At 31.1% G+C, this 16,253-nt stretch overlaps 1 protein-coding gene across 7 annotated transcripts; it reads right to left on the reverse strand.

Annotated features, from left to right (window-relative positions):
* Positions 1–383: 383 nt before the first annotated feature.
* Positions 384–15,753, reverse strand: LOC139991840 (probable Rho GTPase-activating protein CG5521). Of its 7 annotated transcripts, none has more exons than XM_072012178.1 (29): positions 15,416–15,753; positions 13,923–14,033; positions 13,670–13,687; positions 13,260–13,431; positions 12,827–13,184; positions 12,467–12,744; positions 12,088–12,382; positions 11,638–12,008; positions 11,321–11,543; positions 11,026–11,233; positions 10,814–10,945; positions 10,199–10,435; positions 9,505–9,695; positions 9,312–9,410; positions 8,961–9,245; positions 8,759–8,884; positions 8,517–8,684; positions 8,205–8,261; positions 7,602–7,712; positions 7,360–7,518; positions 7,103–7,282; positions 6,675–7,038; positions 6,447–6,595; positions 6,204–6,379; positions 5,683–6,142; positions 5,331–5,617; positions 5,127–5,263; positions 4,746–4,844; positions 384–3,566 (listed from the first exon to the last, which is right to left on the reverse strand). In XM_072012178.1, the coding sequence occupies exons 1-29, from the start codon at positions 15,519–15,521 to the stop codon at positions 3,406–3,408; spliced, it is 5,718 nt and encodes a 1,905-aa protein (XP_071868279.1). In that variant the 5' UTR covers positions 15,522–15,753; the 3' UTR covers positions 384–3,405. The 7 variants fall into 7 exon arrangements, with proteins under 7 accessions (XP_071868279.1, XP_071868277.1, XP_071868278.1 ...); XM_072012176.1 differs by having other exon boundaries at positions 4,746–4,871; XM_072012181.1 differs by having other exon boundaries at positions 3,359–3,566; positions 4,693–4,844.
* Between the last annotated feature and the right edge of the window lie 500 nt (positions 15,754–16,253).

Below are 16,253 nucleotides of genomic sequence, written 5' to 3' on the forward strand. Positions count from 1 at the left end.
TTTCAAATTTGATATCACTAAAAATTAAATTGTCCAATTTTTGATAATTATTTACAAAACCATTCACCTAAATAAATGTTGAGATATATTCTTAAGATTAAAAGCGTCAATAATTTTGTGTATATATATTATATATATAACCTATAATATATATACATTTCATGTATTAAAAAATTGTATTGTTTTATATATGAACTTATAAAATATTTGTAATATTATATTTCGTATTTCGAAGATTTGGGATAAATTAGAGTTATGTTTGGTTTACAATAAGAGATAAAATTAGACTTGATTGACACTATATCTCAAAATCATTGAAATCTTGAAATAATCTGTTTTATAAATAATTATCAAACTTTTTTCACGAAATTATGTGGAATTCCTTGAAATCAATCATCATAATTTTATTGTGCAATAAAATGTACATTCCATCGCAGAAATGTGTACAATCAGTACGATGTCAGAGAAATCTTTGGATAACAAATTTCAGTTACAGGGGAATAACACATTAAGTCGATTCCGAATGACGTTTCTACGAGAAAAAAAAAGATTGCCTAACGTGTTCATATGAATGCAAATACATAATTTCATTTTTTCTCTACTCAATTACTACCTGTCCTATATTGCTACCAATTCTATAAACGTTCTTACAGAATTGCAATTTCATAATACGGGATTGTACAGCATCGTAATTTTATGAAAAATTTCAGAAATTCTATTCGTTACTCGAGGAGCCGCAAAATGGCGCTACAAAATTCTAGTTGCCATAAATACCTCAACGGTGTCCCCGTTAGACTAATGATTCGAAACAATTGCAATCTTTTTTTTTTTTCCTTCGCTGTTTAATTCACATGAACAAGAAAGTATCTACGCGATTCTATTTTTTGGCAAAAAGTTTGAATCAGAGGGTAACATATAATATTCCTCTCAGTGTTGTATAAAATAATAATTGTATGTATATATATATATAGATATATATATTAACTCTGTTTTACATCGATATAGAAGTGACGAATTGTAAACTCGTACCTTTTGTACATATCCTCCATTTTTAAATAGTTGAAAAATAAAGTGTAAGACACTCTCATACAAGTAAAGAGATACGGTAAAATTGGTATAATGCAGATTATCTTGCGTAAACAATTAAATATCTTTAAATGTTTTTTAGTATTTTTTTCTTTTTTTTTATACACATAGACTTAGATTTGATCATGTCAATTTGTAAAAAGAAAAAGTAACAAACAAATTGGAAAGATCAAAATAACTTGTTTTTAGTAATATAAATTCAAGCTATAAATTCAATGTTACTAACAGAACAACCATTCGCATTGTTATCTCTCATGGAAATGTTTCAATGACTCTTTTCAATGTTTCTCACAGCTTATCATTGTTAAATTTAATTCTGAAGATGTTACAAGCGTAATTATCCAATAAGAAAAATAGTTTAGTGCTGTGCTAATAATGTTAACAGCAATTTGTATATTTATAACATAAATAATAGCGAGCGATTGTTATAATGATACTAATAAAGGTAATTAATTAAGTACAATGTTTAAATACGATTTGTAAAAGCATTCTTACGCAAGACTGTAATAAGTTCATTTTTTCCCTCTTCTTTGTATGTATATATATATATATATGTATAATACGCACATATATATAGACCAATATTTTTCATTCTTTTTCGTTCAATAATATAGCGATACAATGTTTCGCAGAGAATAATTTTCCCGTTCAATGACTCCAATGTCATTCACGTGCTTAACAATTTATGTACAACACATATACACACTGCTTTTCTTCTCTCAATCTACTTCGTTATAAATTAGTGAAAAAATAATGCTGCTTTGGCCATGGTCTGCGTATTGGTAATTATTATTTACCTACAACTTCGTTGCTAAATACCTACACATTCGAATGCGATTCTTCTGATAATCCTCAAAATGGTCAAAAAGCTCGAAATGTATATTTATTACAATCTCAACACCTGAATACCATATTGAATATATTCACCACAATATAATATAATTTCTTTCCTAAAATTCCGTTTATATATTCAATTGCGACGAATGGTATTAATACTTTGATTATTATCACTGTGTACAAGATGAATTCTTTCTGAAGCAAACAAATTCACATTCTGTTTTTGCTCTGTATACTTCCAATACTTATCTCAATTTCATTTCACTTAAATTCTCTTCTGTTTTATCTTTTCAAATATTCTTTCAGTTTTATTATTGTTACTCAGAAATAACACGTTTCGACACAGTATTTAAAATACTTCTATTTTACGTATTGTAAAGCACCAAGTATGTGTACCTATGGTATGACAACAAAAACTATTCTTCATGTGAATTTTCATTCTACGTTTCATTCATCTTAAACAATTCTCTTGTGTATTTGATGTATTACAAGAAGAGCTCTGGTTGTCAAATTTGATTACACAAAACGTATGTGGAATGCTTTAACCATCCATGGAGACATATTGAAAATTTCACTCAAATTATGGACAATGAATAGCATATAGAAACGATTGTTTGTATGGAATGTAACGTATGAATAGATTTTTTAAAAGACTCCATTAAATTATTGTCTTTCGACAATGCAAGCCGAGATCGGACCAACATCAAACAAATGAAGTTATAACTTATTACAGTATCTAAGAGACATGACATTGATTAGTAAAACTTTGTTGTTAAAAAATAACATTTGATTCTTATTTCAACACTCATATAGACGCGTCCTGTGATTATGGTAATCATGTTCTTCCTTTTATCACCTCATTACATTACAAGAAATAAAGTAATTCTTTTTATGAAGGCATGTATATATATATATATAACATCGAGGAGCTCGTTATCTTTGAAATAAATTAAGATAGAAGCTTTAATCGATATTAATTATTTAAGCTTATCTATTCAAGTACAAGGATAAACTGATCTTAAGAAAGTACTGTACAATGAAAATAGCTGTCATGTGACTCTAGTGTATATAACAAATATTTAGTTACTATTGTATTACCTATGATCCGCTAAATCTTCTCATATATTTACGTTCCAATAAATTAATATTCACGTTGCAACAAATAAACAACGATCTGTACATTTAATATAAAAATTAAACCTAAGGACGGAAAACAGAAAACGCTAAGACTAATCGGATGTTTGACGCCCACTGTTTAAAAATTGTTCTTTCTTCATTTTAAAGATGGTGGATCATTGAATCTACCATTACATCGCTTATGCATTTACTACCTTTCAATGCACAGAAATTGTGGGCTAGCTATTTTATGTTATTGTAACATATAGCATCTTAAAGAATTTTTTTAGATAATATCTAGGATATGCCCAAACAACCATTTGTGCAAAAAATGTTTTTTTCTTTATGATATTAGTACAAAACTTCTTATTTATATCTTGGACTATCTGGAGGCGTGGGTTGAGTGTTTGCTCTCTGTTTCGGTCCAGTTTTGAACGACATCTTTTTTACGGGTCTGGGAGATATTCCATGAAGTGCTGTGCTTTCTGGAGTATCATTACTAAACCATACCCTGCTTCCATCAGAAACTGGAAATAAAATTTAAAATGTTGTTTTGATTGGAATTGTGCACTTTCAATTAGAAATCATGTAGGAAATAAATACATGTATTATAATAATTGCAATGACAGTCTTTGTCATGTATGCATATGTATTAATGGCAAAAATTTACGTGCAATTTGCTAAAGAAAAAAATAATATATAATTAAAAATTAGTCTATGCTAATTATGCATATAGAATTATGTAAAAAAATTCTACTTTTATTTTTTATTTGTATGTGAACAAAATTTTATAAAATGAAGTTAGAAAATTTAAGTGTTGAGTTGTTTGCATCATTTTTATGAAGTGATATATTTTACATTTAACTGTTAGGTTTTGATAGAGACATGACTGCCTACATTTACAAATAGACACATTTATTTACAACTATATGAGTTGCAGACAACTACTTGCAATGTGCAATACTATACATACATATATTATCTTAAAGCTATTTCAAGTTATAGATACTTTTATAAATTTGTATTTATTGATATTAACAACTGTAATACAAAAAAATTTAAGAGAAAAGTCTACTATGTATCATTTATTTAGAAAAGTATATGCATAGTATTGTACAGTATTTTCAATCTATAAAGCATCATTAATAAAATGACACATGTAATATGACATGAATGTTTTAAAGTATGTCTTGAGCTATGTCTAATATGCATGTAAAAAGGAGATTTTACCTCTGAATAGATTGTGTAAGACTGTTAAACAAAAATATAGTTAAGAGACATGTGAATATTAAATAAATAATAGTTGGAATATATTTATCTTCAGCCTTGTTTCTTTTTTTTTTTTAGAGGAAAGAAGGTGTATATATATATACTTTTTTGTAAATGTTAATAAAATGTGTAATGTCATCATAAATCATAAAAGTGTCTATATAAATTTACTATTATTTTTTTATGTAAGTAAAGATAAATTGGAGTTCACTGGATAAAACTTAAAAATGGTGTATAAGTTTGCATAATTATCAACATATTATAACATATAAATTCACTACCAGGTAATCTATCAAAAAAGAGAAATAAACAGGATACACTTTATAGAGACGAAAAAACATTGGAAAAACAGCAAAGAAAAAAATAAATAAATTATAATACTACCTTGTTGGGTGGTGTTACAAGGTGGGTGGGGGTTAGTGGACTGAATTAGTCACCTCTATTCGCGCGGTTATCACTGCTCGCTGCCGAAGAACTTCGCAGTCCCGATCGGCCCTGATGTGAATCTATAAGCGCTGCTGCGAGGTTTGACGATGCTGTGGATTGCACGCTTGTTGTAGATCCTGACAGTGTGATATCGATAAAAATAATAATAATAACTGATATCTAAACTCGTGCAAAATCTATTAAAAATAGTTTAATTTCTATGAGTCGCTCACAGCTTCTATGGGAAACGAATAAAAATAATCCATTTCATAATTGCTATAAAATAAGAACTATGTACAGAATTTAATTGCAACTATTTCGAAATCAAAGAAGAAGATGGTAAAAAGTTAAAAAAGATTTTGTTCTTTTCTTACTAACATATACAAACTAACCAGATACTGAAGAAGTCCCACTAAACGGACTTGGCGGCTGTACGGGTGAATATACATTGGCTGTAAATTCTTCAAATGTAGTAGCTTCCTTGTGATTCCTCATAACAGTATCGATAGACCTCGCTCTCTCTTCATAACTAAAGTATTTCGTATTAATCAAGAAGTACAATTATTAAACAGAAATAATCAAAATGGCACACTTACTAATGTTGATATAATGTAAGTGTTGATCGTTTTGCCCTACTTGCCGCCAATGCTGTTGTTCTCACTAACCCAGGTAAAACTTTATCTTCAACGATACACTCATCAAACAGGGGTCCAAAAAATGGAATTTCTGGTTTACGAGAAATTTGGATTCTATATAATTTATTATGTAACGGATAAATTACTATTAAAACATCACAAAATTCAGTTGGTATAATATCCCGACGATAATCTCTCCAATGTTCTGACCAAACTATATGAATCTCATCGTTACCGAGATGCCGTGTCTGAAATAATTTTACTTTAAGTCTCTCATCTTAATATACTTTTTTCGTGAATAGCTAACACTTACTTTTTGCAATAAACTTTCGGGACTATCAGAAGGCATTCTTGTTGCTACATGAAAAAGGATTTCAGTGAAAGATGTTGCAAAATAAGGTGCTGTAACACCAGATGCTTTTCCAGGTACAAGGCCTCCAAGAAAGCCTGTATGTGATTCAAGTTCGACCTCCCACGCCAATCTAGCAATAAAGCTTTCATATTCTTTGCTAGCAGTGACATTACTTAATATGGAATTTTTGTCTTCTTGTCCCTGGCTGACATAAATTACAGCTATTTTATGCGTTTCTCTAGATCGTTGACTATCGAGATTTCGTAATTCGCGTAAAAGTTTTTCGTTTTTAGATAATAAATGCAATTTTCTACGTTGTTCCCAACCGGATAAACCCAAGTGCGAAAACAAAAGACGGCAGTGATGAAACGGTGCTGGAGGTGGACGACACGATGGTGGGCTTATTGCTGACGCACACATGCTGGAAAAGATATTCCAATGATAAGAATAAATATAATATTATATCTTTCAATATAGCATACCTAATGTGCTGATTCCAATTATTGATATGCTCTTGCTCAGCGTTTCTCTGGTTGAGAATTGTGGCAATGGTTTCACTCTCAAGATATTGACCTTGTGGTGGATTAGCAGGCGCATTAAGTGCAATTTCTGGATTAGTTAATACTTCCGGACTTGTATGTCCTATGTATTGTAAGAGCTAAAAATAAAAATATAAAGTGAGTATTAATGATACAAATTAATGTTTTAAAGTACTAAAGTATTACATCATCTAAATTGTCCATATCACTCGCGGCATTTGCAAATGTAGGCAATATATGTGGCTCACGATGTCTTATCGTATGTCGAGGTGTACATGTTTGAGATGTTATAACACTGCTCAAATCGTCTCCATGTACTTTTGCTTTCCATTCAACTAAAAATGTTAATGAATATTATAACTGAAGATATTTAATATATAATAAAATTGAAATATTAACGAATAATTTTATTACCATGTTTTGTAAATGCAATCGGCACATCGTCTTCAACAAACGGTTGACTGTATAAAATAGAGCTATCCCAGGATGCTTTCCCTGCTAAATCTCGCAATAATACCCTGACTAATGATGGTGCTGTTGTTAATCCAGCTGTAACACCTCCGCCGGGTGCATCTAATGCAGCCAGTTCAACAAGTGACATTATTACGGAATTTGACAACATCAATAGTTGTATATTTGGCGCATGAAAAATTGCAGAAGATAGCTCATCTCCATCAATTCCTGGTACATCATCTAATTCGACAACTAACGAAGATAAACGTGCAGCTCCAATACCCATTGGAAAATGTCCCAAATGATTTATTAAATGCATCATTACCTAAGAAGAAATATTAAAATTTAAATTTAAGTCTGTAAGAAAAAATATTTCAATGATATCCTACCATTTTTGCTGCTAACTGAACGGATTGAGTATTGCCTCGACGGGGTGATTTTGCGCAAATATCGTCAGCTAAGTTATCTAAAGTAATATCAGGATCAAAATCATCATCTTCATCCTCATGACTTTTATTTGTTTGTGATACATCTTTATCGATTCTATCTTGTACTATGTTATCCAAAACCTGCAATTTTGATGTTATATTGTTATTATGAATATTTCAATTTATGTTTAAAAAACATTGTTGACAATGTTACTAACCGTAAATAAAGTCATTAACAGAGGTTTTCCTTGAAAAACGCGTAATAGAACGGAAGGACCAAGGTGCATAGCCCATTCGCCCAAACAGAATAACATTGATATCGTCAAAGGACCGCGTCTTTCTCGAGTGCTCATATATCCAAGTGTTTCCGATAAAATCTAAAGTATACAAGTAAAATAATTATATATATACTAATTAAACTTCAAAATTTAGTAAATTTTGATTTGATAGCAAAACTTACTTGAATTATTTTACATGGCACATTTGGATACAGCTCTAGCAGAATATCTGCTTTATCACATAACAACAGAAGAGAATCGCATGCCACTTGAGCAACAGTAGCATGAGTGGCCTATAAGATAAGAAAGAAACATTGTTAACTAAAATATCGTATTTATATTATATTTTAATCTTTATCTATGATTTTATTCGAATTAGTTTTACAGGGATAGCATAGAACAGTTAATTGATAACATATATAATAGAATAGTTGTCGTTCTTTGATGTTAGAATTCCCTTCCCCCAAGTTGATTTAATTTATTATAAAAATCTGAGAGTTTTTTTCTTAAAGATTCTAAGTATTATCTTTCTATAGGTTGACAAATTTCGGGGAAAGAAGAAAGCAAAAGATTTAACCCACATCTATGAACCACTGTAATATGTAAGATATAATAAGATTAAAAACATTGAAATATCACTGGACATTTTACACACACAACCGTGCAATATACCATGCAATGGCGATGACACCCTTAAACAGACACGAAGACATCAGTCAACAGGTAAATACTGTAACAACACGTAATGAGGAGTCCAAAAAGTTAGTTGATCTAAGAAAAACTACCTGATCCATTAGTGGATAACAGATACCAGCTCTGCGACGTTCTGCTCCCTGCATCCGCTGTCAATCAGACTTAGTGAAAGAGACACTGAATTTCTCACTACTATTATTACATATCTACTACGTTTAACAATACATTACACTGTGTTTACTACTTAACTAAAAACTATAACCCAAATAAAAAAATATTAAATATCTATAAGATAGTTACATATATTTTATAGCATGCAGACTATCTTACACATCAAAGAAAATTAACACAGGAATTATTTTTTATTTAAAACCGTTTACCCATAATGAATTCGACAAACTTACTTTAAGTGCTAAAAGAAGAACCGTAACAGCTTCTGGAATTCGTGGATGTTGATTTTTGTAGCACAATTCTCTGTATACAAACATAGCAATGCTGGAAACAGCTACGCATCTTGCAATGCCGGTTGGTTCGCGTCTACAACTTCTCAAAAGTATCATAATTATATGTTCCTAAAATAAAACAATTTTTATTAAGGTATTTTCGATAAATTAACGTCAAATAAATAACTGTTACATTTTGATACCTTTGCATCTGGACATGTCATGGTTACGATATCGTTCGCAGTAGGTTGCAATACAGGTAATTTAACTGTAGTAGCTGGTAAAGATAGTAACGATCCGATAATCGAAACAGCCTCAGTTCTTGGTGCCTATAATTTACAATTTAGTTTGTAATGTACAATCTAATAATGCTATTAATAAATTACCGTGAAATTTTTGTAATACCTGAATATCCTGATTGCTCAATATTACATTAGCAGCATGAATATAATCCAAGATTAAAAGACTAGATCCAGGAAGATTCAAACTGAACAACCTAGGACCAGTATACTTGACCAATACATGTAACACTTTGTTATCATTACTAACGATACCGCTATGAACCGCACGATAAAAAAGAGTTAAGTGCTGTTTTGGCAAATTAATATCTTGTGGTTGAACTGTTAGAAGACAAATCAAACGGTATGCTGCCAATTTGCCAACTTCATATTGACTAGGAAGTTGTATTGCCTAGAAAATAATTACATTAATAATAGTAATGTAAAAATAATATCAAAATAACAAATTAATATTGACCTTGAAACACCATGGAGCAATGACTGTAAGTGGAGGTATAAGTTCTGGAGCTGGAGGAGTCGCCTGGTTGTCACCAGACACACCTTGATTCAAGCGAATCTAGACGATATACGAAATGTTAATAACAATATAAAACGTGTAATAATGCAATGTAAAACATATTATTATTATGACAAAATAGGAAACATCATACTTTCAGAAGTGTTTGTGTAAGCTGAACAAGGTAATCCATAACTTGTCCATGAAGGGTAGGGTCTTGAATATTATTTACATCCCCTAATGCTGATAGCATACGACGCCATAATACGACCGCAACATCGGGTAACCATCCACGAACTCCACCACCTGCCATAACAGATCTCCTTTCTGATGCATCATTCGTATCTGCAAATTGGTGATACAATCACAAAATTACCATAAATTATTCGTGATCACAGAATTATATGAAACAAACTCTTAATAAAGTTAAAATACTTTTGAGAAGTTTTCTCGTCGATTGAAACGAAACTCAAAATTCATTAGTAACTAAATAGAAACGTATTAGGAACGTATGGAAATATGCAATATACTGCTAGATTTATTTCAGAAGTATATCAAATTATGTCTTATAAAAAGAAGCTATTTCTCGTATACATAGTTTCGTTAATTTACAAAAAGGTAAGCAAAGCATGTTGGATGGAATAATGCATTATTATTATTATCATTATCAAAGTAATAAAATATTCCATTGTTAGTTTTATATTTATGATTTTCTGTACGATAAATAAAATAAACAAACATAAGAAATAATTTTAAATCATAAGAATGATTACACGTTGTTATGCAATTAAAAATGATGTTCTCATATCTTGATGCAAATGTTAAACAGCAGCAAACGATATACTTACCGATACTACTGCCGTCAATGTTTTCTATCTGTATCGGACTGTCTTTGTTACTGTCGACTCCGCTGCTCGGTGTTGGAGAAGGACAACGTGGTGATGGTGGTTCGCTATCGACTATTACAATGCTATCCAAAGATTTAGCACGTCTGTTCGGTAACATTTTCCGACCAGTTGTCGACGACGAAGTAGTACCGTTTGACAGTAGTCGTGCCATATCTTGCTCTATCGATAGGGGGAGTACTGCGCGTGTGGAAATTTGTTTACACTTAATACACAAATAAGCCACAACCACTAAGAGAATTGTTTATATCGGATCAATTTAAATGGAGCTTTATCGTCTAAAATTAGGAGAAAGCACGAATAAAAAGGATATTGCGAATGAGAGGCGTATTAAAAGAATAAAAAGAGATGTATGAAGAGAGACAAGTGTCTGGTCGACGCCAGAGTAGTTATTTTTAACTAAGTGTCAGCGACAAAGCAAAAAAGTAAGAGACAAAGTTATAAATAAATTGCACGTATTATCAGCAACATAGATGGCACTACCAAATGAGAAAGATTATCCAACTAAAATTTAAGAGGAAGAACCTTGAGACTCAATATTTGGCAGGCCACACTTACCAGGAATACCACTGTGTACAGTATGTGTGCGATTTCGATGAAGCTTTGTACGTGCTTTTCCATTGTATATCGTGTTATCGCTTGCACTACGAGGAAGTGGTCGTACCTTCCTTAAGTCTCGCATCGGGTGGTCTGTTAACAATAAATATCTAGTTTCTTTCGAAATGATAAATTAAATATTAGAGATAAGAAATCATATAAAAATTTCTTACCTGACACATTTTCTTTAGATACGGTATTATTATCTTGATCGACGCTTCCTTTGCGTGGTGGTTGAACACTTCCGGTTGAAGCAGCCCGGCTTCCAACACCACGACGCTTTTTAGTTTTTTGTTCACTCAATCTATCTAATGGTAAATCATTTAAATCCAAATTATACACATGCCTGGCAAGAACCCTTGTTAAAGTATCCAATGTTTTCTATAAAGTAATAATAAAATATTAAATAATATAAATGTTAAATTTCTCATAATATGTATGCAGAACACGACTTTTAACTTAACTTACCGCCCATTCTCGAATTAGCTCTTCCCACTGTGTTAAAGATGTCAACACTTCCAGGAACTGATCCCATAATTGTGTAGAAATAACAACATTTAAATTAGCTTTAATCCATGTAACGATTAAAGTCTGAAATATGGCAGGGGCAAGTTTACCGCCAATGCTTTCTTGAATCTTGCGCCGAGAAGATTTTTCATTTAAAACAAGTGATGTTATTTGTAGTAATACTCTAGCAAATATGTATACAATAAAATTAATATTACAAATTTGCGAAATAAAATCTTGTTATTTAAAAAGAAAAATATGATTCTGAAGGTATTTACCTAAGCAACTGTTCCCAAGTACTCGGTTCTAATCGAGAATTCATTACAACATATCGATATACGTTCAAAACTCTTTTGCAACTATCGGTCTGTTCTTCCAGTAATGATAAAGATGCATTCGGTCCAGAATTCTCTAAAAAGAAGACGTTGGAAGCTTGTGTAATGAACACTTGCAAAACATTTTGTAGTCCCGCTCTTATAAACAAATTTTCTCTGTGTATAGCACCGAGGTAAGAATCATTTCTCAATCTTGTTTGACGATAACTTTCCGAAGGACTTCTATCGATATCATTTAGATCTTTTCTCGGATTTTCTTCGAAATCCCTTTCCTTATGACTATCCAATGGTTCTAACATGAATGGTGGTAATTCCTAATTAAAAATGTAAAAAAAAGTAAATATCACTGGCCATATTATTATAGTGTCAAAGAATTATAAATTAAAACTTTACATTCATTTGGATCCAATCTTTATAAACAGCTATAGCTTTTCTTATAGCACCAGCATGATTAAAGTCTAACAAAAATGCTTGTCTGTATAGCTCGTGTACAAAATTCACGTTATCCCTGTTTCCATACAGAACATCCCTAACAAGAGTAACTGCTGAAACACTACTATCTTCCTGATTTTGATTCTCTTGTTGAGACACAGTTGATTCAGGAGATAATAAAGTTGAGTCAGCACTATTTTGTGTAACGGAAACTCGACGAAGCTCTGGTTCCGTATTTTCTTCATTTGGAGTTGTGCTAAAATAGAAATTTTTTAGCCATAATTTATGTAAAATCATTATAATGTTCATCAAAAATACTAAGCTATTTGTAACAAAATACCTATGCGAAAGATGTGCGACACGAGCATCTTTTCTAGCGATATGGGTAAAACTAGCGATCCACTTAATCAAAGCAACTTTACACAATACATAATTATCCTGACTCTGATTCGTTGGTTTTCGCATCGTAGGTAACTCCAAATTCGGTTTGTACAACGAAAAATTTTCATCAAACTCAGGACAAATATGACGAAGATACGTAGTTTTAAAACGTTCTAATAAAAATTGAAAAGTCTTGTGCTGTCTTGAAGATTTATCTCTCCATTCTATTTTTACAACCTGTAAACGAAATAAATAGTAGATTTCTTAGTACATTTTTTGATAATATCAAGTTGCATTGTTTCAAAATATGTAGATATACCTGAGTAACCATAAATTCAAGTAACGCTTCTAAAAATCGAACAGTCTCATTATCAAGAGGCTTTTCCCCACTTTGTGGGGGTAAAATAGGTCCATTGTCAACTGGAGTGACAGGACACTGGTTTGAACCATTATCATGAAAAGTACTTTGTGACAATTGTGTATCATAAAATTCCTTCTTATCTTTGTCATCACAACCAATAACTTTGACAAGTTTATCTTTCTTTCCATCTATCTTACGTTCAGACTTATAAGGAGATGGTTGTTGCGGTGGAAACCCTGGTATCAAGCTTGCAAACATTTGGTGAATGTGATCAGGAGCATTTTCACCAAGTGCTTGGTACCACAAAATAAAGTATCTAAAAACAATTTAATACACATTATATAAAAGCACAAAATTTCTAATATAACAACATCACTAAGTATATGTTTACCTTATAGCTTCTCTTCTGAGTTTCCAACTATTACCAGGATGTAAAAGCTTTTGCAAAATCCTTGCTAGACTATGACATTGCCATCTTCTATTAAGAAGCTCAGGGAGAAGTGTTAAGACTTTTTCCAAGAGTTGCAACACTTGTTCCAATTCCTCCCTATGTGCTTTATGCACTATAAACGAAATATTTATTAAATGTACAATATTCGGCCAGCTAAGATTTGCTTAATATTTCATTGATGAAAAAAAAAAAAAGAGAAAAGAAAAAAGCATTAGTACTATAGAGCTCTTGTGTATATACCAATTACAATAATATTATACTTGTGTAAGATTAGATGTAATGGTCAGATTAATGGAACGCAGACTGCAACATGCAAAGAATATACACTCTGTCATCTGTCTATTACTCACCAATGTGGAAGGAAAGTTCTGGCAGCAAAATAGAAAAACAAGCAAATAGTAAAATAATGATAATATTAGCATTTTGCAGATATTACACATAATTATAAGTTAATATTTTTAATACAGTTGTAGTTCTATAAATAAAACTATATGATTTGGTTGACAGAAATTGCAGTCACATCTACGTTACAATGCAAGGCAGTTATGATGTATATTGTTAAAATATGAAATATAGTATACATGGAACAGCAAATATTTTTACCTCGTTGTCGCAGATTTGTTTCAGCTGATACAAAACAATCATATAGAATAAAATAGACATGACTGAAGTTGCCTTCAAAAAACCCCTTTGCTTCATCAGTATCCACATTTTCTATAAAATAATAATAGTAATAATTAATATATAGTAAAGTATATATTAATTATTATTACATAATTTTTTAGTTTACTAAAAAAATCATTATTTTGTATTACTAAAAAGTGAACAAAAAGTTTCCTTAAAAAATTTTTTTTACGATATTAATTATAAAATTTACAACAACAATAAATTTAGAAATGTTAGAAGACAATTATCCTTAATAAATAATTATTATAGCTGAAGATCAGAAATTACAGCTACTTTTCTTTCACAAGAGGTTTGGTTTATAGTTTATAGGGAGAGCTGTGAACCTCTATTACATCACCACTGGTCTTGTACACTTACACTTATATAGTAGAACATTTTTCCTTCTATGTTCTCATATCACCACTGTCAATATCATTCTTCTTGATATAAGTACAATTGTAAAATTATAAAATGTTATATAGTTCTATTTTATTTAATAAAAAAAATTAAATTATACAAATTACATAAAAGTATAATAGAAAGCATTTATATTTTCTGCAAGTTGGAGTAAATATTTATTTGTAACATAGAATAAATGCAAAATTACATTTAAAAAAATAAGGAAATATGTGTATAAGAAATAAAAAAATAATAACACTGTTCTTGATGTCAACTTGTATAATTCTTTTTCAATAATCATTTATGTATTCTCAATAACGTCCTAACTCATAAACAACCTACAGAAGTTTTTATTGGTTGATGATTATACATTTAAGCATATAATATTATCTATGTATAATAATAATGTAACATTAGCTAAAATTGGAGGCCACGGTAGGTTGGTTACTGTGGTCATGCGGTTTGGTGATTAGATACTACTACTTAACACTATACCATCACATTATAATTACATACAAGCTAAATTATTCTCTTTTTAAAAAATACTATATAATAAGTTTAATCTTCAACAATTTATTAATATATTTTAAAATATGAAATTATATAAACATTCTCTGATATCATTTAAAAATATACAATAATCAATACATTTATTCAAAATTATTCATTTAATTTTTACTTTTATAGCATACAAAATTAAAAAGAACAAATCACGGTATTAAAAAAAGAGCAAAGATGTTACAACAGTTGGTACCAAAAGTTGTACAAGATAAGAAGGAGAATAATGAAAAATTATTTGACATTATTTTCGGGAGGAAAAATTCCAGAAGTTCTACGACAGCATTAAAACCATCTCGGTACTGGTGTGTAGGCGGCAAATACTAACAAAATTGCCGCCCCTCTCCTTTAACTATCGTCGTATTCATTAACTGGCAACTCCTCGTTCATGATTAATTTTCACAACGAATTAACGTTAGCTGATTCATACAGCAATAAGAAAGAACGGTTACGGTGATGAAAGGTAGGCTCACCTAGTACAATTTTAAGATGCTTGAACCGAGTCGCGCTATCCTTTTTAACATCCTGAATCTTCAGTGTTGACTTTTTGACGTCTACATGAAGTTTTTTGCTGAACATGGTTCAATGCGAGCCGCCGGCGGCCGCGACGACAAAAACTATCATCGAGGGTGTACAAAGTGGTGCTCATGGATACAGACCGACTAACTTCGCACTGTCACCATGTCAGCAACTCGAAAAAGACAGCCCCTTTTATCACAGTTCGGCGTCAAATTTCCCGAGCGCACACACCTCCGATCAGATGTACGTGGCAGCCATCTTGACATCCTCGGCGCGCACTGCTCATAACCTGTCGGGGCAATGACATCATCGCGCTCGCACGGTTAATTTATTTTTCCTTTTCTCTTAATTTTCAACCCACGCGAAACTGCACCCACACGCTCGATCATATTTTATCCAAGTATCTAATTATCAATTTTTCATCGATTGAACCTTCTAACGAATGATATTTTTTGAGGACGCGATTTTACTTGCGAAATGTCGAAACTACATTTTTTTAAAAGCTGCCGCTCTTGTTCTGTTTTACCATAGTATGGTAATATTAGTTATTGGCAGTACGATCTTTCATTTTTGTATTATTGATAAATTATTACTAAAATGTTTAATATAATATAATATCCGTGGATTTAAAAAATACACAAGCTTGGAAATTTGGTACTTTTGGTTACAAGTTTATATTATCGACTTAGCTGCAATGGTAACATTACATGTTACTAGATATCCCATTCACATGTCTACAATCAAGCTAGTAATATTTCTTAAAAGGAAGTGACGTATTTACATGTGAGAAAA

Source organism: Bombus fervidus, chromosome 11 (genome assembly GCF_041682495.2).
Source record: "Bombus fervidus isolate BK054 chromosome 11, iyBomFerv1, whole genome shotgun sequence".
Lineage (NCBI taxonomy): Eukaryota > Metazoa > Arthropoda > Insecta > Hymenoptera > Apidae > Bombus > Bombus fervidus.